Consider the following 25,852-nt stretch of genomic DNA (forward strand, 5'->3'; position numbering starts at 1 on the left):
CGGTGAGCCTCGATTGCATGCACGATATTTTACGAGCTTGACAGTGTTTATAAAATGCGGCGTGAATAACACATTTCTAGGACTCTAGCAGGCCACTAGGAAATGCTGCTTGATCACACTGTATTCACAGTAGAATGTAGCATTCTTGATGTTAGCAATATTTGAATTTTTTTCACGAGATCGTCCGTAAAAGGCTACATATAGTAAAATGGGTCAACAAGTTGCCATTAAAATACGATCGAAGCTTCAAGCGATTTTCTTCAAGTTGGGACGTTTTTCTCGGCGAAACTGTTGGGCAGTTCTTGCTGCGGGTTTCTTCGTTCTGATCGGACTTTCTGTCGGGATCATAACAGCAACAATCGAAACAGATGTGGAAAAATTGTGGATGGAAGGTGAGTTGTAACCTGCTTGTAACATACGTGATATCACTAGGTTTGTATTTTTAAGTGTAGGTGTAAAATGATCGCATTCAACCCGACTCGGAAAGCTAGCTAAAACTAACATCAGAATTTTCTTTTGCAAGAGAATCGGCCTTGGTTTCAAGAGCAAGATCGCAGCTTGCCAGTGCCTCCAATTCTACCACTCTATAACGTACTTCATTATCGAAAATCGCAGCGGGTCAGTCAGTATACACGACTAAGCTTACATTTACGACCATGACATCGCGGTTTTTTCGAGAACTTAATTCTGCTTCATAGTTCTTGTTATCAGTTTTAAGTTTAGTTTCGTCAGTTCACAACGAAACAGACCTAAACAGTCTAAATCAGAGCGATCGTTAAAAATTTACTCAATTTTACAGGCGACCATTAGATTTGTTTCAGTAATCGTATGCCGTGTTCATGCAATGCCCATGGGCTCGCCCTGGGTTTACAGGCAGAGGTCACGATTCAAGCGAAAATACGCTTGGAGATGGAAACGGCGCTAGAAATTAAACATTATACGAAAACTTAAGGCATTAAGTGGCATTATCTCTGTTTAATTTTCAAAATAACTCCCAGTTTGGTGAACAGTTCGCTATTTAAAAAATGTCGAGGGAACTCAAGCGTAGTAGATGTAAACATGATGGACCGGAAGTCGCGTTTGTGCATACAAATGAGCTTGTTCGAGTGGCGTGATCTGACGCCATTCATACATCACGCAGGGGACCTGTGATCAATGTTTTTGCTTCTAGCAGCTGATTTTACTGCTTTTAAGTCTGATTGGACGGCGTTTCCTCTTTATTTTCATTTTTCATCCACCCAAGGGTTGTTACCTTCCGCCATAATGAAAAAAAAAAAAAACGTTTAAGTAAAGTTAAAACTTGGAAAAGAAAGAAAACTGAGTGTCGGAAAATGCCTTGAGAAAGCTTCAGAGAGCGGATATCTGCCTGATGAAAGATTTATGTAAACATGCAGATTAAAAGATTGAAAGCAGTTGTTGTAATTGCGAAGAATCAGCATAAAAACAAGTTAAGGCTAAATTTTTAATTTCGTCGTTTGTAATCCGTGTTAATCTTCTCCACCCTTGTTCCTTTAAGGTTTATTATTATCCCTTTGATGTTTTTCTATCTTGGTGAACTACTGTTTTCAGGTTTCCTTCAATTTAAAAGTAATTTTGTACGAGGCAAAAATAACTTAAAATACCGTGACTTGAAATCGCGATGAAATCGTGTAACTGTTGGTCGGTTTACAAAACCTATACCATGTATACTACACCTTTTTAAAGGTGGGGCTTTTCAGTGGCAATACAAACAAAACAGTTTAGTGATAGCCTAATTCGACGAGTTTTGTTATTTAATAAGTGGATAATTATACAATTATACAATACCCTTAATAGCACTCCCCTGGTAGGGCTTTTAAATGACAATACAAATCTGTACAAATAAATATATGTTATTTTCCTAGGTATCGCTTATGCCACGAAGCGCGGAAATGTCAATTCGTGTTTCATCAGTTCAGGTTACACCGTTTCAAACAAATTGTTAAAGCAGACCAACGTAGCAGTTCAGTTTACAGTTTACTGTATCTGACTATCTTTTCGTACGACCACTGACAACACTGGTCAAACATTAAGAGCCGACCCATGTGACAGCAACATAGATTTAAACTGGAACGAAAAAATTAATTTGATGTTTAAAGAGCTGTTTTATTTCGTAAAAAGAGCTCAGTCGTACCAACTTTATTCCCCGAAAGTAACGAGCCCCAAAGGCTGCTAATTCCGAAAGTATCACCGGAAGCAAGGGTGGTTACTTTGGAGTTTACGGTAGTTATGTGCCGCTCCAAAAGGTTTGGTTTTTGTGAGCAGTTTGCTTCTGTCATAGGGTTAAATTTATCTCTGAGGGGTAACTACAGGCAGGTAGCCATCAAAGCGCCCCCCCCCCCCCCCTGCCCCTTCCGTATTCTCAGAATACTACACTCTCTTTTTTTTTCCTGTAAATTTGTATTGTGGGAGTAATCGTGTTTGATTTGTTTTGTTATAGTTGATGGACGACTAGAGAAAGAATTACAATACACAAAGGATTCACTCGGAGAAGGCAGTGGAACAACTAATGAACTATTAATCCACGCTGCCAATGATGATTATGTTAATAATAATGATCAAGAAAGCAACATCTTGTCGATAGATTCATTACAGCGGCATTTGAAGGCAGTGCAGGCTGCTATTGATGTCAAGGTGGACATTTTTGGCAAGTAAGTTTTCCATTCATCGTGTAATAACTTAACTTGACACGCAGAGCACTTCTCAATTCTTGTTTACCCACGTGAAAGATGTTTTAGTCGCCCTGTCCACACTACGCCGGCGAAATTTGAAAACGCAGCTTTATTTCTACGGTTAGGTCTACCGTTCACACGAATCTGTCACGACAGCTAAGGAAACTACTATTTTTAAACCGCAAGGACTAACTAATTTCCTCATCAGAAAAAAAAAAATGACTTGAAATATTGTGACATTAGCTTCTTCAACCGATATCTAAGGTTTTCTTTTCCTTTAGGACCTGGACGCATAATGACCTGTGTTATGTCCCAGAGGTACCGAAGTTCAACATCTCACTGGTGGATGGGGTAAGTGGAGCGAAGACTGGTGCGAATAGGCCAGTGGGGAATCGGGGCGGTAAAGTTGGTATCTAGATCTTAATTCTTTATTACCTGCCTTCAGTGAAATTAAAAATCTCTTTAACTTTTGATCCTACAAATCTGTTCTGCTCAATTGACCAACAATTTCATGTTGATACGTTTTGAAGTAATATATCAAACACGAAAGACCGTATTTGACCACATTTCCAAACATCGAGAAGGGAATTGTAAATAAGACGCCTAGCGGAGTACTTTTGACTAACTTCGAGGCGTTTGGAAATGTGGTCAAAGACGGTATTGAGTGTTTGATATATCTTCTCAATCGAACACAGCAAAGTTCACAATAGCTTTCAGACGCCCGCATTTTTTTTGGTACATCAGATGTAAACAAATATCGACGATATAATTTTCCTTACTTCTAACGTGTTTATCATTTTGATGACTGGCATGTTTCTAGCACTCGGCAGAAGATAAAAAAACTGCTGTACGTAATAACTAAAGGCTGGTTTTCACTAGCGACGGAGTCGGATTTATAGTCGGAGTCGTAAGAGCGCTTACTACCTGGTGAAAATCGAAAATTGGAGTTGTAAGTGGAGTCATAAGCTCGATGGAATCGGAGTCGGAGGAATCAGAACGTTTCCATTTCTTCCGATTGCGTTTACGACTCCGTCGCTTATGATCCAGTGAAAACTAGGCTGTCAGAGTCGGAAGCAGAAGCGGAAGAACCAACCAATCACAAGGCCCGGAATCAAACATTGTGATTGGTTTATTCTTCCACTTCTGCTTCCGACTCCGACAATCTAGTTTTCACTGGATCGTAAGCGAAGGAGTCATAAGCGGATGCGGTGTTCTGTTTCCGACTCCATCGGTTTGATTTTCACTAAATCGTATCACTCTACGCTTCTGATTACGACTCTGACTACGACTCCGTCGCTAATGAAAACCAGCCTTAATGAAGCAAGTGCTTTATGAAAACCTATTGTTGATGTTGTAACTATTTCTTCTTTTGACAAACGTTTAGATTGTCTCAGCCATTATCCCGTGTCTCATAATATCTCCTCTGGATTGTTTCTGGGATGGCGCGAAAGTTCTTAATCTAAGAGCTCCTTTACCAGACGAAGCTAAGTAAGTATTCTGAATATTTAGCAAGCTCTCGTTAATATTTTTTCCAGTTAGGTTTGACCATAAAGCGAATTTTTGCGAGTTCAAGGCTCGTTAGCCGATTTCGCCCGGTTTTCATTTCGGTGTCATAAAAACCAAGACCGATCAATTGCAATGGCCCATCACAGTCAACGAAAACAACTCAGTGAACCAATGAAAACTCGAATCAAATACAAGTATCGGGCGCTTCACCAAGTCAAGTTTTGGTTTTCGTTGTATCGGATTGTTTAAGTTGGTTGCGCGAGGTTTAGTTTTAAACTATCACAGAACGCAGCAAAGCAAAAACCAGAGCAATTCCAGACGGAGCACTTTCGACACTTACTAGAAAACTTCTCTTTGTCTGAGTTTGCGTTCATAAATAACACCAGACAAAGACTTTTGCAGTTTGATATGAATCATAGATTTAGTGCTTGTAAATACTGGCTTTTAATTTTTAGAAAGTAGAAAGGCTTACTTATAGTACCGTGTAATTGCAATTGTAATTGTTTTTTTTTGGTTTTTTTTTTTAAGTTCCTCTTTATTTTGGTCCAAAGTGTCCTTTGGAATTTTTTCCCTTGTGGATTATAGAATTCGTTGTAACGCATTTCTTGTTTTGTTGTCAGAATCTTTCCCTTGGAATGGACAAAGAGCGATCCCGCTTTTCTTCTGGGTCTGTTGGATGCATTTCAAATTGAAGGCAGACAGGAAATCAAGGATTTGTTTTTCAAGGTTGGTGATCTGGAAAATAGCTGTTTGATTTTGTGGGATCGTACAGGGGGGGGGGGGGGGTGGACGCCCCATATATATCTCTTACGCCCATATTAAAGGGACGTTGGTGCTCGTCGTACCTTTTAGGCGTTAAAAAACGGTTTTCGTACCTCTTAGTGTGTTCATTCTCAAAACGCCCGTAAATAAGTTCAAGCCACGCCCCCGGATCGTCGTGGCGAAGATCAAGGCATATTTAAAAGCGCTAGGGTCGGTTTAGATATAATTAGATAGTTCCTAAAGGAACTGTCTTACTGAGTTCGAAAGCAGGTAAACAGCTAAAACTACTGGCATTCTGTTGTTCTCTCGAAATGAGGCGGGGATTATAAGACGAGACTTTTAAGACGATAGGGGATTGGGGCGAGACATGGGTGGAGCACTCGCCTCAACCCCTTCACGCCCAAACCGCGCTTATGCGTTCCTGTTGACAGATAAACACTCGTCTGACCCTAAGAGAAAAAACCGACTACCAGCAGTCTAGAAAGCAAGTGAACACTGATTGACACACTCGGTTCATTATTAACATCGAAAGGGTCAGCCACGCCCTTGTTTTTGTTTACATGCAAGAATTTGGCTATTATATGTTATTCGGAGCATGTCGAAACGAAGTAAATCCCTTTGAAACTACTCAAGATAATTAAACATACCTTCAGGAACACAACTTACAGTAAAACAATAAGAATTCGCTTCACTATGCATTGTCAATCATTTCGATGGCATCGAAAATGGCAGAGGTTGACTAGGGTCCTTCAAGATTCACGCTTGAACCATTAGCCTTTCATTGTGTTACGTCCTTACAGGCTGGTATAATCAAAGGTTATCAAGAGAAACCGTGTCTTGATCCGTCAGAGCAGGACTGTCCGACAACAGCGCCGAACAAGAAAACAGGAAAGGTAAGAGGATTACCATATATGGTAAGATCATGCTTTATATCATGCTATAGAAAATACAGCCAATCATAATACAGAAAAGCCGTTGTATGTTCGACAGTATTACATCCAACCTTCCCATCATGGGCCGCACGTTTGTCGCAGAGATTGTGTTGACCACTGTATTTTTTATGGAATGGTATACCACTCGAAAGCGTTGCATATAACTAGTATGTATATGTGAAATCACAAATAGGGCTCTGGCCTGTTTGTGTTTTTTTGTTTTGTTTTGTTTTGTCCATTGCAAAATACTCTATGGCATTGCGCAGTGTCTTCCTGTTGTCCTGGCTCCCTTCACTACAGGTTCCTAGCTTCCTATTCTCCTTTTCCTCTTCCCGAGGAAACTTCCCGCCGCCTATCTGCTGCAATCCAACAACCAGCCCCCACCTCCACCACCACCACCAACCCAACCCCAGCCAGGCATTTATCGCTGTCAAGCCTCTTCCTCAATCAATGAAATGCATTTTGGAAACCCGTTTATGCTTCCCTCTTCGCACAGGTGCCAAATGTAAAGGAAGAGCTGACTGGAGGGTGCAGAGGATTCGCTACAGAATTCATGCAATGGGCAGAAGAGCTGGTAGTCGGAGGAACGGAGAAAAGCAATAGCACGTTGAAAAGGTGAGAGAACAAGATTTTCAAAGCTTTAGTCAATCCAGTAGAAAAAAAAGCCTATGAACTACCAGTAGATAGAAGCTTCTGAGAATGGTCTTCTGGCATTCAAATTTACGGCGTGGCAAAAGTCAGTACCAAGAATTATTATTGTAATACAACTTCAGACTGAAAGGGTTCAAAATTTTATTGAAAAGTAACGTTGTCAGCTTTCTCCATTCTCGTAGGCAGCGTTTTTCTGCCGTACTAGGGCCAGCCGCTCTGGAAACAAAACAAAAAGCCGGGTTTTTTTTTTTTTACCAAACTGTTAGGTCGAGGTGGTCTCAGACATATGTTTCAGGACTGCGGCGGGCGCAGTTCATTCTCTGGCGTACAAAGAGAATTCCAACTACCTTCGACTATAACATAGCAAAAACGTACTTTAAACACTTTCTCTGTACTTTGGAACTAGCAACTAACATTGAATTATTTCTTTATCTCTTAGTGCAAAAGCCTTGCAGACAATTCTAGTTTTAACCGGTCCGCAAGGTTTGTACAAGCGATGGGCTGATAAATCCCAAGATTTGAATGTCGAGTGGAACATGGATGCAGCCAAACAAGTTTTAGAGGCATGGCAAAGGAGCTTCACAGAGGTAAAGGAAAAAAAACTGCCAGAGGACTCATTCTGTATACTACGTGAAGTTCGTTCTCGCTCACTGAGAGCAACCTCGATCCCAGGCTCCCTCTCCTTTTCCTCAGGCTGGGATCGAGGTTGAACTGAGTGATGATGGTTTCTGCATTTTAATCTTTGATCGAGAGTTAAATTACAAGCTTACCATCACTGACATTTGTCAGAGCAAAGGACAAACAAACAGACAGAACAAATAAAACACAAAGTGTCTAGTTCTGAGACATCCGTTTTCCAAATTCGCTAGGGCGGATGAGTTTACCTTTATCGATTGCTAGCTGATTATCAACTGTATTTTTCAGTTACCCTTCAACGCAGTACAACCGTTTTTTAAAAATAAATTTAATCGCTTTGCATGGTGTCTTCAATTTTTTCTCAACCTGCAGGAAATCAACAAAGATGTCACAGACACAGAAGAGTTCAATGTCCTGGCGTTCGACTCAGCCTCTGTCACGGACTTACTGCAAGAGTTTTCACAGACAAGCGTGACAAGGATTGCTATTGGTTACATCCTTATGGTAAACACTATATAAAAATAGCAACGCAACGCCACGCGTGACGATCCAAGTGACAGCTTATAGGGAATTCTTAGTTCTGGGCATGCTTTCGGACCCAATCGTTTTCCCCTGGCGTCCTTTATATTTCTCTTTCGACTGTAAGAGGAAGAGAGAATCCTGTGAACGAGTAGAATACCTCGAACCCAGGCTTTCTCTCTTTTTTTTTCCTGGAATCGAGACTAGTCCATGGAGTAATCGGCTTGTAAACGTCATAGACTTTGATTATAGCCATCAATAGCATTTTATAGAATTTTGCAGTAACTTATCTAAAACCAACACCGACCAGAAAACAATCAAAAGCAACTCAGACTGCTCTGAAAAAAACGAATTAGCTGTCAAATCTCATGTTGCTTTTTCCCGTTACTGTGCGTATAAACTCTCCCTTTATAATCATGTTGATAATTAACAATTAGACCCGTAACCCGCAAGGGCTTACATACATACATACATACATACATACTTTATTTGCAACTCCCCAAAGGGGCTTTTCAGTTACAAAAGGAATAAAAAAGATAAAAATACGTCAATTAAAATGAATAAACAAACTGGGTAAGGAGTCTAAAATTAATTACAGTATTAAAGATTTAAAAATTTACAAAGTTTAAAATTGAATATTAAGAATTTACATTATTAACAGTTAAAATATGTTTGGTCAAGTGTCCCTTAAAAGCTTTCACAGAAGGTAAACTTTTCAAATCATCACTTAGCTCATTCCAGATTTTTGCTCCGCGATATGCAAATGATCTTTGTCCGGTAGCCAGTCGGCAACGTGGAATGTTTAAGTCATTACTCTGTCTGGTGTTTCTTGTAGCGATTTGAGATCGGAAAATGAATTTATCAATCAAGTAGTCTGGAACAAGATTATGAATACATTTGAAAGTCATCACAGCGTCATTTATGTAGAGTCTATCGCTGACCTGCAGCCAATTCAAGGATTTGATGCCTTGTGAGATATGGTCGTACTTACGCAGTCCCAATACAATACGTGCAGCAAAATTTTGCACCAACTGTAATTTCTCGATGTTAGACTTGCTTGTGTTCGACCAGACTGTAGAACAGTAAAACAGCTTACTGAAGATAAAAGAATCCATAAGTAGAAGCAATGTCTTCTTATCCAATAAATGCTTTATCCTGTTTATTTCTATCAGTTTGTGCATGCAGTTAGAAGCTGTTTTTGTAACGTGATCGCTGTAAGTTAAAGATTGATCAAGATAAAGACCAAGGTCTTTGGCGACAATGACGGGATTGATTTCTTTTCCAAGCATTAAGACAGGTACTGCAGGCAATTGGCGGAGAAGTTGCGGCACGCCAATAAACAGAACTTTGGTTTTGTCCGGGTTAATTAGAAGAGAATTTTTGCAGCACCAGACACAGATATTTTTTAGATCCTCATTCAAATTGTCGATTGCAGTAGTTGTATTAGTTGAAGGAAAAGATAAATAGAGTTTGTTATCGTCAACATAGCAGGCAGATTTGCAGTGTAGAGGGACAGACAACAGGTCATTTACGTAAATAGTGAACAGAACTGGTCCCAGAATTGATCCCTGGGGGACACCATATTTCAACGGAAGTAGGTCGGAAACAGTGTCATGGATGCGAACCCGTTGGCAGCGGCCCGTAAGATAGCTGTGAAACCAGTCCAAGCTTGGAGAGGAGACACCAAGTGCTTGCAGTTTCTGCAATAGAACAGTATGTGAAATGCTATCGAAGGCCTTTGACATGTCCAGTAACACTACAACAGACACTTTTTTGTTATCCATTGCCAGCAACAGGTCATCTGTAACACACAGAAGGGCAGTTTCCGTCGAGTGGAGTTTACGGTTACCACTCTGGCTTTTAGCCAACTTCTTCTTTTTAGTTAGGTAATCCACAAGCTGTCGATGAGCAAGACGTTCAGATACTTTCGATAATATGGGTAAAAGAGAGATTGGACGATTATTACATGGATCTTCAAAGTCACCTGACTTAAGGACCGGAGTTACCTCAGCAATTTTCCATTGCCTTGCAAAGGTCCTGGTGTTGAATGAATTATTCATGATACAAGTTATTGCTGGAAGAGTGGCTGACAAACTATCCTTGAGTACTTGTGCAGTGATTTTGTCATGACCAGGTGCTTTATTGGAGGAAAAGCCCTTAATAACACATTCAACATCTTTCTCTATCACAGAGTGGAATTGAAATAAGTCAGACATCTCATCAGGCATTGACACCACAGTTGACATAGTAGGATCGATATGAAAATTATGTTCACGGGCAAGGTCATTAGCTTTCTGGGCAGCTGAGCTTCCAACAGATGTAAAATATTCGTTAAACCTGTTAGCCAAGGAAACCGGGTTGTCAGGTATGCGAGTACGGGTTTTGCTCTTCTTTGGCAGACAGTTGTTAATGGTCTTCCAAATTGCATTGGTATTTCCTTTACTTTGTAGTAGCTGGGTTCTCACATGAACTTTTTCCGCAATTCTAAGTTCACGTTTGACTTCCTGTCTAAAGAAGCGATATGCATTCCAATGCAAGACGTCATTTGATTTGTTGGCTCTTTTGTGCCATCGATCTCGTGTCTTCATTAGTTGACGAATTTCAGTCGTGACAAATGGATTTGGTCTTGACTTGATCTTTACTCGCTTCAAGGGAGCGTGATCATTTAAGATGTCTGTAAATAAGGCATTAAACGTCTCCACTTGGTCGTCAAAGTCGTCAAACATGGATATCATGTGAAATGGTACAAACGCCAAATCCTCACAGAATCGTTTAGCATTGTATTTAGTGTAACTCCTAATGGTGACATAAGAGGGCTTAAGGCGTGGGGTCTTCAGTGCCATTACAACGTAAACAAGATGGTGATCACTTATTGAGCAGGCGACTGCATCACTGAGGGTGACAACATTCACGTTTGTAGTCATAATTACGTCAATGAGAGATTTTGTGGTTTCTGTGATTCTTGTCGGTTTCTCAATAAGTTGATGTAGATTAAACGTTGATGCAAAATCCGTAAGTGAGGTAGCCTCGGGGCTAGAACCCAAGAGATTGCAATTTAAGTCACCAAGTACAAAAATATCCAAGTCTAGGAGTAATGCGTCCGTGAGGCTGTTGGAAAGAGATTCAAAGCAGGTGGTTGGTGTTTGCGGTGGTCGGTACGTGTTACAAATCAAGAACGATTTAAAACTCCTGCATTGCACCTTCAACCACTGCTGCTGAAAGCCATCGTCATAAGCAGAAGATAAATCCTCCAGCACAGTAATCTTTAGGTTTGACTTTGCATAAATACACAAGCCACCGCCAGCTTTATGTTGTCCACGGTCCTGTCTGAAGAGCTGATAACCAGGAATCTCAAGACTTGCATCGGACACAGTTAAATCCGCCCACGTTTCAGAAATGGTAAAAATATCAAATCTATTCTGTAGCACAGTATCCTTAACTAGACAGAAGTTCTCCCTTGCTTTCAAGGACCGAACATTCAAATGAGCGAGTTTAACATTTGCCTTCAATGCTTTTGGTATATCAAGCTTGGCTGACTCGTTACGTTGTCTAATAGGTCCTGGCTGTGGATGAATATCGCCGCTCCTGACTAGGGTAACACCAGCCGGGCTAAAAGAGGCCGTACAGTTCGAATAATATGCCACACGCGACTTCTGAAACCTTTTGCAGACTACGATGACAAAATGGCCGCCGGTTCGCCTCGGATACCTTGTTGATATAAGTTGGAGTTTGACCAAATATTTGGCTTCTGTGCTCGAAAATCTCTCCCAGTTGTACACATGAGTATTCCCGTCAGGGTTGAGAGAATTCAGATTGACGAAATACGAAGCAAGAAGCGAAAAACTTAACAAAATTACGGACGAACTCAAAACACGTCTGTCCGCCATGATAACCGCTGACCCCTTCCGCTGACTTCGGGTCAGTAGCCAATGAGGCGAAGCCGAATGGGCTATTGACCCGTGGCCCTTGAGGGCGAAGGGTAGATCTTACTGTTTTAGTATCACCCAACTAGTTGGACAGAAAAGGAAATAATAATGTTAGCAAATGCAAGTTAAAGAAATATTTATTTGGGAATAAAACGAAAGAAAGCGTCACGTTCGATTGCGCCAATTTCGCTACTCGAGGACTATTACTAATAGTCCTCTAGTAGGGTAGCCAATTAAAATGCAGGATTTGCATTAGTCCACTAGTTAGTTGATACTAATTCTGTATTAGAGCTAAACTTTACCGTAAGTTGACCAATATCTCCCTTAAGGTGCAATACAGGCATCCTCTAGCGTAATCACTCAGTGTGTTCTAACTTGCTTCCTATTGTTGCAGCTCGTCTACGCATGCCTTACCCTGAAGCGCTGGTGTGATCCAATCAATTCCCATGGTGCTCTGGGGTTTGCTGGAGTTCTACTTGTGACTCTCTCGGTGGCTGCCGGGCTAGGTTTCAGTGCGCTTTGCGGCATCACATTTAACGCAGCTTCAACACAGGTGAGAACTGACAAGATTTTGGGAAACCAAGATCGCTTTAAGAGGTGATTAATTTGAAACCGTATGTTGAAATTTTGGACGTCTTTTTGCTTCTAAATGCATTTCGTGGCGTTATCTTTAAATTATAATAATCAATCTTAAACGAAGATTGCTTAATATTTCTTTAATTCGGCCACCTTTCGTTGAAAGTTTTATGTTTTAAAAGCGACCAGTATTTGCTATATGACACTCGGACGGGGCGAGTTGCGAATTGTGTTTATAGCGATGCCTCGTTTTGTTCAATTCATTCGGTTTAGTGAAATGCTTGTTGGTGAATTTCTTTCAAGGTTATCGTGTCGAGTAAATGATTAGCGTTCAGTGGGAGTTCTGCTTTTAATCTCGGCTAAATCAATATACTAATTTCTTGTTTTACAGGTTTTACCATTCCTCGCTCTGGGCCTGGGCGTAGATGATATGTTTCTGCTCGCACACTCATATTCATCCTTAACACAAAGAGCAGACACTCGCCATTTGGTGAGTATAGTGAAAGCCAGAATCAAATAGTAAAATGATATCATTTGTAATCTTTCTTATTGTATTGTAATTGGCAATCTTTTCTTAATTTCCTGTATCCCTTCATAGCAGGTTTTACGCTCGTCCGTTCCCGCCAAAACTACCACTGCCAAATTTGTGAAATCATGCGCGACGAAAACACATAGTGACGAGCCAAAGTTGGTGCATAACCGTTATTTAATTCTCTGTGCCAAGAGACGATGATCTACTCTGTGCATATTGGGCGTAAAACGCGATAATTTTCAGAAAATGTCTTTTTTTGGCCTGAAACTGGAGGACTTCACAAACATGAGACATTTGCTGTAGGCTGTCACTACCAAATGTTTCAATTTTCCCGCCAAAACGTTCAGCAGGAACTTTTCATGCAGAGAGCGTTTGACCGCTGTAATTAATATCAGGATAGACCATGTCACTTAGCAACGCTCTTGGATTCAAATCCACGACCAATTATCTGCGTATAATTAATCTGCATAAATTATGCATAACTTATAAATGATAAAGTATGCTTAAGTTCTAAATTATGTAAAAATTAACCAGTATGTATAAATTATAAATTATGCACAAATTATGTACTGTTGTTTTAACAGGAGGAGCCTGTAGGTTACTGTGTGGGGACCACTGGGGTCAGTGTGTTCCTTACGTCATTCAACAACATGCTGGCGTTCTTTATGGCTGCGCTGATTCCGATTCCAGCTCTGAGATATTTTGCTATACAGGTGAATACAATGAGAATGCACGTTTACGTAACAGCCCTGATTGAAGTGTGAACATATTATGTTTCCAGTACTATGGCCAAATTTGAGTAACGATTAAAACAAAAAATAATTTAGCAAACACTTTTCTTTTCACGCGCTTAATTCGTTTCCCCACTGTAGAAGCGTGTGAGACTGGACCCGAAATTCCATATTGATTACATAACATTACAGAGATCCGTGTCGCGTGTCTGATTGGTTGTTGTTGCACGCGAAAACTTAAAACCCAGCAAGATATCAAAATTCTGTCATGGAACCAAAGCTACCTACCAAATTTCATTTTCTTTGCATCAGTTTCTTATGGGAATAACCAGAGAAAGGAATCTTAAAAAGGTCGCACTTTTGGGTAGAAAGCAAAAAAAGCATAGTTCATTTCTTTTTTAAGCTAACTTCGTTCCTTATACTTGCATTTGACGGGCAGCTGTCAATAAAGGGAACTGTTTTTCTTCGATAGGCTGCTGTCGTTGTTATCTTCAATTTCATCGGTGTTATCATCATCTTTCCTGCCATGATTGCAATCGACGTGAGAAGAAGACAAGATCAAAGATACGACATAATCTGCTGTGTTAAAGGGTTAGATACTGTTCGCTGTTCGTCATATTCTGTCTATCCTCTTATAAATAAGCCCAGTAAATGCGCTGAAAAAGAGTCAGCGCAGATTTCAAAATTGTGCATGTATCGATTTTGTAATGTAGCGGAAAAATCTGAAAATCCAAGATGGCGGACTTTTTGTTGGCTTATGACGTCACGTAAGCCCGCAATAGACGTCATAGTAATTACGTCACCACCATTATTTAAAATAAATATCTATACTTTCTGATAGTTATACGTGAAACGTTAAACGTGAAGAGCGTATATCGCGCGTGTGAGACGTTGGGTGTGCGAGCCTTCGAGTACACATGCATGCAATGTTTAGAGAGAGATCAGACGAAGCGTTTTAGTCAAGTGAAAATCTATTTCAGGCCTTTGTTCAGTTTTATCCGTAACATGACCTCTTAGCTCCTCTTATTACGTACGAGACACTTGAAAACCAACTTGAACTTGATTGGGGCTAATAGGCAGCGTTTAGTTTACTTTTATCAACTTCAAGAAAACGTCTGCGCGATTGTAGAATTCTGCTTCAAGATTAAGATGAAGACATTCACTGGCCCACTGCGGCAGCACAATTAATCGATCCTTATACTTTGAAAATAACTTGGCAGATCAACACAAACAGAAGGTACCGTGTTACCAACAGCACACGGACAAAAGGTTCCACCCAAAAACGGCCTCTCGAACAGTCACGCGCCGCCACAAACTAACAACACCGTCGTGATGAACAAGTCTGACTCGTCCATCGCTGAAGTGCTGGTCAACGAGTACGCTAGTAACGTGGATAAGCATTCAAAGACATCGTATGGCAGTGAAGCCAGCGTGACGAGAAATCATGTTGGCTCTAATGCCTCGACTGCTCCGGGGAGTGGAACTGATTCTTCAATGAATTTTAATGGTAACGGATCTTGTCCGGCGATGTGTGCTCCTTTGTCCCTTCAGCATTTTGCCACGGTTTACTATGGACCGTTTCTGCAGAAAACTCCAGTAAAGGTGAGCGTTTGTCATCAACCTTTTCAGAGTTCAGTGACTTTTCAATTGTTAAACGATGGCGTATTTGAAACGTTTTGGCCGCTCGAGAGATCGATGCTAAACTTCAATTTCTGTGGTATGAAGCGACTAGGAGAACTGCTACTCTCCCTGGATGGGATGTAGCGTATTGCAGGTTACCCCCCTCCCCTGCGTTAGCAGTATGTCAGGTCGTTGGGACAATGAGAAAAGGTGCATGTTCACTATGACTCGAGCTTCTTTCAGCCGTTCAGTTAGTTAGGGCGCGACGCAAAGAATGGCGCTAAAAAAAGAGGAGAAGCGCGGCGTTCCTCGCATAACGCCTCTCTCGCCTTGTCGCTCCGTCCCAATTTCTTTTTGCGCTGCGCCCCAACTAACCAAACGCCTGGACGAAGCTACCATGCCTTCCTTGGGTGTCTGCAATGAAACGGTTCACGACCTCTAATTTCAGTCGAGGAGATCAAAGCAAGTGCCTTGGCCTTCTCTTGTTTCAGCATATTCATCTATCCAAATGAAGTTTGGTATAGGTGATCGTATGAATGCGGTAATGAAATTCTACTTGGCGCACACCGGAAAATGTGCCCGTTGTTCGCAAGCGGGAATTGTAATCATTCTGTCCCCGTTGTTATTCACGTAGAAACGTTCCGTCAAAGACTTATAATGGTATAATTTTTTCTTAAGTCTAAATTGTATTTCTCTTTTTCAGGTTGTTGTGATAATTTTCTTCCTTAGTCTCCTCGCCGTTGGAATTTACGGCGCGCTGCAAGTTGAAGACGGTCTTGAGCTCACAGATGTTGTACCAAGCGAAAGCGTGGCACACAGATTTGTCGACGCTCAATTCAAGTATTTTTCGTTTTATCCATTGGCGCTTGTTACACAAGAGGGATTTGACTACGCTTATCAGCAAGAAAAGTTATTATCCTACCATGAAGACTTTAAACAGGTTAGTGGTGAGAAATGGTATGGTCTGCCATAGGAATCCCTAAGGCTCCGTCCACAGTTCGCCGAAAAAATTTGAAAACGCAGCTTTATTTCTAAGGTTAGGCCTACCGTCCACACTAATCCGTCACGAAAACGGAACTTTTCGAAAACGCTCTTTGAACCGGAGGAATTTGAAAACGCCGGCTTTGCGTTTTAGTGTGCACGGAAAACAATTTGAAAACGGAGCTTTTCGAAAACGATGGCGTTACGATAATCACGTGATTTCCCTGACCGAGTTTTCCTCAACCAGAAATCCAAAATGGCCGATGATTGTTGCGTTTTCAAATTCCTACGGCGTAGTGTGAACGGAAAACATTTGATGCGTTTTTTTTTTCACACGTACAGTGAAACCTCCGTTTTCAAAATTTTCCCGGCGTAGTGTGCACGGGGCCTTAAGTAAGTGGTCAAGGCAGGGAAATTCTTCTTCGCTCCAGGCAAGCGAGTAACGTACAGTAATTAGTGTGACTGAGAGTAACCGGCTTAAAATCATAAATCTAAACCAACTTTCTATTCCTTTCCTTGCCAACAGATTCCAAATATAATCAGAATTCCTGACTCAGAAGAAATTCCTGAATTTTGGTTGATGTACTTTCGAGAATGGCTAAATGGTAAGGGTTAAGAATCAACTTCGTCCAAAAAATTGTAGTTAACACTGGTTTTCGTTCAAACCCGAACGCGCAGTCGAAAGGGGCCTTCCTATGAAATTCCGGGCCTTATCCGTCTGCCATTGCCGAAGAAAAGGAATTTTTGTCAGTAATTTGAATCTTGTAATTCCTTAAGAAATGAATTAATGACTGATGAATTCGGGGCGTCACCGAGGAACCTGTAACTGCGATGTTGTATGAAATTAATGAGTAAAGAACTTTTGCTTAAGACGTCTTGAAAAATGTTTGTTTGATAGAAGTATACGGCGACAAAAAAGACAAGGCGTTAAAGGCTTACCAAATAACTTTTGTTTTGCCATTTCGTAGTAATTGTAGTCAGCTGAGTTATCTCTTTATATTTAATTTTAATCATTTGTAGGACATCACAGAACATAACAATGTAACAATGTTTCTTGCTGTCTAGATACTCAAACATCATTTAATCAGGACTGGGCAAAGAAATATATTACATATTCTGGCTGGAATGATAGCGCATCAAGTACTGGTGTTATCGCCTACAAATTACTCTCTCAGAATGACAGCTCTGACAAGATTGACAGATCAAGGGTAAGCACAGCTGCAAAGTTTTACCTGCGGCAGAAACCAAAAATTCCAAAGTGATGACGTAGCTTCTCAGAGAAACGTATAGTTCTCTGATTGGATGTCACTTGCGCGCGAAAACGAAACAACGACCGATCAAAGACGTTTTACGCATGTCATTAAAGCTACGTCATCAGAATGGCAAGGATCGGGGGGGGAATCCTATATAAAAAGGACGGGGGTGCTCTTCGTACCTTTTAGGGGTTAAAAAATCGGTTTTGGCACCGCTTAGGGTATTCAGTCTCAAAAGGTCCACAGCGGGAGCTTTTGCCGTACCTTTTAGGGTATTTAGGCGAAAAAATATGACAGGAGATAATGTGTTGTTTTAGCATTGGTACCTCTCAGGGGCGAAAAAACAGATTCAAGTCATGCCTACAAAACAGGATCTTGGTACCTACTAGGGGTTCTTTTCAAAATTTCCGACGAGCACCCCTGTCCTTTTCTTGCGCTCTTGGATAAACTTGATTTGATATTTTTAAAAACAGATAGTAATATTTGAGTGACCAGTGATATGCATATGTACATGTGCTGTTTTCAGGCTCGAAGCTATAAACTGGTCAGCGATGCTGGAATCATTCGTCCTGAAATATTTTACAAAGCTCTCACAATTTGGATTGACAGGGACGTGCTGGGATATGCGTTTTCACAAGTATGTAATAAAAGCAACATATTCAGTTGAAAAAAGTGCTTGTCATGACTCTCGTAGAAAGCCATACAGGATGAACGCGAAGAAATTACCCATCACTCTTTTTTCAACAATGCTCTTACAATAGCAGCTAGTAGTGGGAGCAAAGCTAATGATTGGCTTAACGTGCCTGCCTAGGCACACGCTTTTAAAAGAGATACGTCATTGTTTGCGCATCTGAAAAAAGTTTAGCCTAAATTTTTCAAGATCGTCGTTCGTAATCCTTGTTGATCTTCTCCATCCTTAACCATCCTTGTTTCTTTATGGTTTATTACAGTCTCTTGGTTGTTTTTGTATCTTAGTAAAAGTACTATTTTCAGGTAACCTTCAATTTAAAAGAAGTTTTGTAAGCGGCCAAAATAACTCAAAATACCGTGAGTGCGCTCCTTTAACAGTTGAGAAAAGTTTCTTAACGCCCGATTGGCGTTCACGAGGGTTATTTTATAACCCCGTTTGTGGTCCGGCCTTGATTTGAACTCACGACCTCTGCGTTCGAAGAAGCTGTCCTATCAACTGAGCTATTTTAATAAAGCTAAGCCGGCCTGCATGTGCCATTGATGACTTGTACGTCATGTTCGTCTTTTTCTTGTAGTCAAATATCAAACCAGAGACAGTCGATTGGACAAACATCAGAAGCGAACAAGATGACGAAGCAATGAAAGGTGACCATCAATTTCAAGAGTTTATAGTGCTTCACATTACATACCAGATGAGACGCGGTCTAACGCTGTTTCGCCTCGTCTTGTTTATTTCAGTGCCTGCTGCCAAGCCAATCACATTTGCGAAGATCAACTTCAACGTCATTGGCCTTAAGGAAACCAAGGATTTTGTGACGCTGATTAAAGTAAGTTAAAGCTACTTTCGAGCCATTGAAACCACCCAGAAACAAACTTCTACATATTAAGGCAATGATTTTTTTTTAAATTTAAAATGCTTCATCTCTCTGAAACCAGAGTGATTAAATGTATAAATTTACGCTGACATAGAAGAGGGAAATTCTGAAAGGGCGGTCGCCGGGTGAATTACCCTCCCCTCCATTCTCCTTTTTTCCTCAGTTCAAACGTGCCCGCGTGAGTGAATTCTTTTTTTAGTAGGATTTGATTTTGTCACAATGTCTTTGCTAGCAAGCTTGAAACGGAAAGGTCCGCCTTTGAATGAGAAATTTCCAAAGAGCGTCCTGTAATATATTTAGTAGTGTAACTAACCCTAACCCAAAAACCATCCCCTCCCACCACTCCCTGCCAGCAGGTCCCTAGTCCCTCACTACGATCACCGTTATCCTAACAGGACGTTAGAGAGATCTGTGACAAGTACTCAGACGATGGATTACCAAACTACCCTAGTGGTGTACCCTTCACGTTTTGGGAACAGTACATCTGGCTTGGAAGGCGAATATTGATTGCGATTTCTATTTCATTGGCGGTTAGCTTCGTTGTAATGGCAGCCATGTTGTTCAATCCCTGGGCAGCTGCTGTTATTGTTCTTGTCCTGATAATGATCACTGTGGAAGTGTATGGCTTTATGGGTCTGGCTGGTATAAAACTTAGTGCCGTGCCTGCAGTTACACTCATTCTGTCTGTTGGAGTCGGTGTGGAGTTTACTGTACACATGTGCATGGTATGTCATCTCAGCATAATAGACACTGTGGTAAAACTTAAGTCAAAGAATGTTTTTGTATGGCAAGTTAAAATTGAAGGCTGTTCTGATTAAACGGTTTTTGCAATCGTCGCAATTATATTTCTGTGCGGTTGTAGCTGAGGTTTTAAATCTGGTAGTATTTTAATTCAATTTGGAATTTACTCCGGTGGTTTGAATTACATCAAAATTCCTGTTGCTATTGCGGGTCGTTATATGACTTATTTGAGCGGCTTCAGGTTGGCGCCAGTCTTCTAATCCCTGTCGTAAGCTAAGCAGAACCGATTAGAACTGGTAACCAGTGGTAAGCGCGGGAAAAACATGCAACGTGCGTCAAGCATGGGAAAATATGCGCGTAGGCCAAGTGACAGTTTTGTTTTTGCTCATAATTTGTCGATAAAATCTTATTCTGATCGCTTAGAGCACTTGGCACGATCATTTTGTAATCATTTGGAGAGCTCAGTAACTACCTAAAATAACATCAGCATTTACATAATAAAAATCAATCTGTTCTTCACTTTTAGGCGTTTTTACACGCCCCTGGAGACAGGAACCAAAGAATGCAGAGGGCTATTGAACAAGTGTTTGTACCCATTGTGGATGGCGCCATTTCCACGTTTCTTGGTGTTGTAATGCTGGCGGGATCCGAATTTCAATTTATAGTCAGGTAGGATTAGTTATAAACTCAGCTGTTGACACTGGCTTATTTTTCAGTGACGAAGAAGAATTTGCCAATTCCTAGCATTCTTTCTTACACGGATGTTTTTGTGGAAGGCATAGGTGGAGACCAGTCTTTGCGAGGAAAGGCTCGCTCGTGTTTTTTTGCTTTTCGCTGCGTCTACTTGTAGTTTGTACCATATTTTCTTGTCAGCAGGTTCTTGGGAATCTATCTCCATTTTACTCTTGCCCCAAAGTTTTTCTTCCGCTTCGTGCGTTTAAAAATAATATTAAGTAAAACTAGAAGAAAGAAAATCTCTGAGACCATGGGTATCTCCGAGCAGTCCAAGAAATAAATTCCATATTTACCATACAGTCATGTAAGCACTGCGTTTATAATTCACTCTACCCAAAATTTAATTGCTATCGTATCTGCACGCATACATGTTAATTCCATATTTTCCACCGACGACGTAAGTATATGAACTGTATATCTCCTATCGTTAAGCAATAGACCACAAGTTTTTATGGTTTATAGGCTGATAAACCACGCGGGATGTTGAAAGAACACGAGAAGAATTCGTAAATCACTCGCCTGCGGCTCGTGATTTACGAATTCTTCGAGTGTTCTGCCAACATCCCAAGTGGTTTATCATGCCTCTAAACCATAGAAACTTGTGGTCTATTACTTTTATATAATAATTCAGAAGACACGCGAAATTTCCATGAGTTTACTGGCACAATAAACCATAGCTGATTGACCAATCAGAGCGCGCGCATTCATTTGATTATTACATAATACAAAATAAACTACATATCTAAACTGCTTGCCAATCTTGACCTCTACTGTGTGAGTAGCGTAAAAATTGTTTCTTAATTAATGTCTTTGTCTACATTCTTTTCTTCACAGATACTTTTTTAACCTCCTTGTGGCGTTAATTCTGATTGGTACATTGAATGGCGTTGTGTTTCTACCTATTGTTCTCTCTTTAGCCGGACCAGGAGCAGCGGTAAGTTATAAAAGGAGTTTTCTCTTGGTTGTAATAATCACTCATTGAGAGAAACTTGTTACGAACGGAGCATTACTTGTCCAAGGCTCCGTGCACACTACGCCGGAGGAATTGGAAAACGGAGGTTTTACTCTGAAAACGCATCAAATGTTTTCCGTCCACACTACGCCGGAGGAATTTAAAAACGCAACAATCACCGGTCATTTTGGATTTGTGTTTGAGGAAAACTCGGTCAGGAAAATCAAATGACGATCGTGACTACACCGTTTTCGAAAAGCTACGTTTTCAAAATGTTTTCCGTCCACACGAAAACGAAAAGCCGGCGTTTTCAAATTTCTCTGGTTTGAAGAGCGTTTCCGAAAGGCTCCGTTTCCATGACGGATTAGTGTGGACGGTAGGCCTAACCGTAGAAATAAAGCTGCGTTTTCAAATTTCTCCGGCGTAGTGTCGACGGTGTGTAGTGTGAAAGTAAAGATGTTGGACTTTCAATCTTTCTTTAAATACACATCAATGTTATCACTCACTTACACTGAAGCAAGTTGTCTAATTAATGTATTATTATTTTTTATACTTGTCCAATTATTTGGGTCTGCTTTTGTTTTTGCTAGGCAACAGAAATCCCAAAACTGAGCAGCCCCTCGAATTCACACGCCATTCAAAATCCCTCCTCCGCTGAGTCAGCAATTAACGTTCTGGAACTAGAGGAGAACCAATTAAGTACTGTCATGAAGGTAGACGAAAAACCAAATGATAATAATGGGTCCGTTCTAGAAAGGACCTATCAGAACATTAAACATGGGACACAAGTTGAACCATCCGATAAAGAGCCAAGGAGCGCGGGCGTGACGACGGGCGAAGGGCCAAACCCAAGATATTAAACTGTGACGTGATGAAGGTCACTTGGATTTAATAATCATCGTATTAACCCTTCGTATACACTAAGAACTGACTAGAAAAAGGAGCTGCCCATACGGGATACGGAAAATTGAGGTGAAAAATTAATGGAATACATGGATAATGGGGGGGGGGGGGGGGGGGGGATTAGTGGGGAAAGGGATATTTACAACAGATGTCCCGGAAAATCGAGAAGGAAAATAGTTAATTTTGCAACTGGAATTTACGGGATATGAGATATTTAGGCGAGAAATTAATGGGGTCTAGGATACTCAAACCCCCTCTCTAATAGGACCTCGTATAAACAGTGTAGCTTCCATTTAGCGCGAAAATATGCGCGGATATTTGCCCGCGGACGTTGTCTGTTCCGAGAAGCGAATAGTTTTTCAAAGCAAAGCTTGAGGAAAACTGTGAGCTTCGAGGAACAGTCGAACAAAGAAAGTTCAAGGACAAACATCCGAGAATATTTTTAAAGTCAAATGGAGGCTATAAATTGTGTTTATTGTCCTTCAAATGTCTTTCGTAACACGCGGGATCTTTTGAAAATTGGGGAATATCACTCGGATATTCCCCAATATTCAGTCATGTGACGCGTTTAGACCAATTGCGTGCGAGCGATATTCGACAGATATTCTCTCCCCAGAGCTACTCGTTTTCGAATCGAAGCGAAGGCTCCGAGGAAGACTTTGTCGAGAAGAGTAAATTACCTGCGCCAGTTAAACAGGGTCAAATTCAAGTAAATTCCTACTTGTCTGGTACCTAATAATTAGCGAAGTAAGATTGAAATTTTTTTCTTCAAATTAATTTTGCGTCAACAGCAAGATGGCGATTTTGTAATAAGGTCATGGAATGGGAGATTCGAGATTGCACGTGCAAGTGTAAACTTCTCGCTCTCAAAATGCCATTCTCAAGATGAAGTAAATTTTATTACAATGGACTACTACTGTGATTTAGCTTTTGGTCGAAAATGCCCCGCACTAGCGTCCAGAAATGGACTCGCCTTACCCCTCCCCCCCCCCCCCCCTTAACGTCCATTTGACCTTCAGCAGGGAGCAAGTGGATTCCTTCCAGGGTTCCAAGAGCTGTTAATTGTAATTTTGGAATGTGAAGATACTTCAAGCACCTGTATTTCTCTGGGCCGGGTAGTTCAAGGCCTGATTAAGCTAACCCAGTTTTTGTACTTTTTTGGCGAGGTTTTCTGTTTATATTGCTTGACCTTCAGTTTTGAGCTTCAGTAATCTCAAACTACACAAAACATAAGAAGTGAAAAACATTTTTACTCAATAAAAGTTGATAATTCGGTTAACTTTTAATCCTGGGTTAGCGTTAACCAGCTTTCGAACAACTTGGTCCTGGCTATCACCAATATTGTGTAACATATATTTATTATTGCTAAGTTTTCTATGTATTTTTATGTATTAATTGTGTATTTTAAAAAGTTCCCATGAACTGCTATGACAAATTTACCTTTATGTACCTCTGTCTATAAAACATTTAAGTTTAAATGTACATGATAAATCAGGTTATTGACCTCAAAGATATATACTGGGAGTAAATCTGATAACCAAAAACAAGCTCAAATATTCCGTCAGAATGTGGAACAGTGAATATTTTCAACAAAGAAAAAACTCTCTTTTTATGTATCGATGTTTCATCAGTTTAAATGTCGTTATTTTGAAGTAAAATAAAAAACAAACAAACTAATACTGTACAAACAGTTCTATAAATCTACCGTTATCTCACCAGTTTGCGTATATCCTTTTATTATTAAAATTTACAAAAAAATGTTTTTCATTGTTTCTTATACTAAAATTTATTCACTTTAATTCAGCCAAAATATGGCCTTGTGAAGGAGCTTTATTTATTACACAATGTCCTAACTATATTACAATATTATTTTAAAAAATGCACAGTTAAATTTAAATGAAAAGTAACTTCTTTATTATAATTTAGTAGGCTTGAAGTAGTTGCTCTCTTTTTTGAGTTCCTATGCGCGAGTAGAATTTTAACTATTCTGTCCTAAGATTTTCTCTTTTTTTTCTTGTGCCATAGAAATTCAGGAAAACAAATACTACTCTAGTCTACTTGGCTTTTAAAGCCCACTCCAATATTTATAGAACACGGAAAATAAATAAAAATATTTGTTTTATTAACTTGTTCTTATTGCATATTATCAATATATCAATATTGTTTGAAGAAAAAACGGGTGAAAGCGAAAATAAAACCTAATGGCTTCCGCGTATTTATGGCATGTTTGTAAGGCTTTTCCACGGTGGCCATATTGGAATTTCCAAACTATGGGAAAACTTTGCCCACGGAATGAACTCATTTCCCTCAGAAGAGAAATTTTATTTTTCAACATTTCCTAACACAGTAGGCTACCACAGTAACAGTATGACCTGTTAGAATCATCCTTAATTGTCGAAAATCAGGAATCTAATGTGGCTCTGAACCCCATGAACAGAACGTTTTAAATTTTGTTAAACGTTGCGTCATATCCTGATAATCAAAATTCGATCATAGTGAATGCAGGTCCCGACCGAGCTCAATTTTGAGTTATTAGCAGTTTAATTAAGTTAAAATTAAGGTGTTTTTAGCGGGTCATATTGTTGCTATGGTAACCTATCGTGTAGAGAAAATGATAACGCCGTGTTCACCAGTGATTGGGCAGTTTTTTGATACCATGATTGTAGCATCAACTGATAAAGAGTGTTTACAATGGCTCATCAAAATCTAAGTCTTGGAAAGTGCTGGAAACTGTTTTAATATGTTTTACATGAATCATCTATATACTTACACGGATTGACCGGACCGAAGTGAAATAAGGAGGCCTTGAAACCATGCAAGCGATTAACCACGGCAAAACCGAAACACCACTTCTCTTATCACCAAAACCCGAATTGCTAAAACAGGAAAAAGAAACCAAACACCGCAACAAACCGAAAAACAGGAAATTGTTATCCTAAAAGCCGAAACGCCCCCAACCCATGGCCACCCACAGTTAAACAACAGGAAAACCAACACTCGAAAGTTAAACACTTTGCGGTATGAGAAAAAAAAATGCTTTGTCTTTTCTGTTACACTCAACCTTTCGTGATTGTCTTGACCTTCGTTTGGAAAATTTATTTTGAAAGTCAACTTAAGCTGGAGTTCTTTATGGCAAACCTTTTACCACATTGTTGCTTGGGCAAAGGTAACAACAGACTTGTAAATGTTGTTCTTTCTGTTCTCTGCAGGCTATTTGTAAAACAGGAAGTCTTAATAATTCAAATTGGGGTTCTCTAATAGCGGGAATCTTTGAAATGGGAAATCTTTAGAAGCAACATTATTGAACAAAAACAGAATTTAAAAGCGAGAATCTTTACAATGGGGAATTTCCAAGATGGGGAGGTGGGAATATTTTGAAATTCTTTCGACGAAAGTGCAAACTGGAGCACGAATTTGGTAAGTGCGTGGCCTTTAAGACCTTTGAGAGGATAGCTGTTTTCACAAACCCATGTTTCTTGTTTACAAAATGGTTGGTTAACTGGTCGTGGTCACTCGGGTGTTCTAATAAAAGCGCGTTATGTGGTACATTTAGAAATATAAATCAATTCCCCTGAGAGTTGGTGAGTTCACTGCCCCGGGGGGGGGGGGGGGTACTCTGTGAATCTTTGGGTAGGGTTGTG

General features: G+C 40.3%; 2 protein-coding genes across 2 annotated transcripts; one reads left to right on the forward strand and one right to left on the reverse strand.

Moving 5' to 3' along the window:
* On the forward strand, positions 1-24,337 carry LOC110062182 (protein patched homolog 2.S-like). The gene is made up of 24 exons (XM_020769044.2): positions 1-392; positions 2,459-2,669; positions 2,972-3,041; positions 4,075-4,178; positions 4,817-4,922; positions 5,759-5,851; positions 6,387-6,505; positions 6,981-7,128; positions 7,550-7,681; positions 12,017-12,175; positions 12,590-12,688; positions 13,315-13,443; positions 13,934-14,052; positions 14,682-15,063; positions 15,785-16,021; positions 16,589-16,667; positions 17,128-17,270; positions 17,842-17,952; positions 18,581-18,650; positions 18,744-18,832; positions 19,276-19,605; positions 20,148-20,290; positions 21,191-21,290; positions 21,899-24,337. Exons 1-24 carry the CDS (start codon positions 209-211, stop codon positions 22,166-22,168), a joined length of 3,627 nt encoding a protein of 1,208 aa, XP_020624703.2. The 5' UTR covers positions 1-208; the 3' UTR covers positions 22,169-24,337.
* Positions 8,167-11,583, reverse strand: LOC110059773 (uncharacterized). The gene has a single exon (XM_089287354.1). It carries the CDS (start codon positions 11,581-11,583, stop codon positions 8,335-8,337), a length of 3,249 nt encoding a protein of 1,082 aa, XP_089143480.1. The 3' UTR covers positions 8,167-8,334.
* Positions 24,338-25,852: the final 1,515 nt, after the last annotated feature.

The sequence above is a fragment of the Orbicella faveolata genome, unplaced genomic scaffold (genome assembly GCF_042242905.1).
Source record: "Orbicella faveolata isolate gen_17 unplaced genomic scaffold, um_ofav_v1 contig_14, whole genome shotgun sequence".
Lineage (NCBI taxonomy): Eukaryota > Metazoa > Cnidaria > Anthozoa > Scleractinia > Merulinidae > Orbicella > Orbicella faveolata.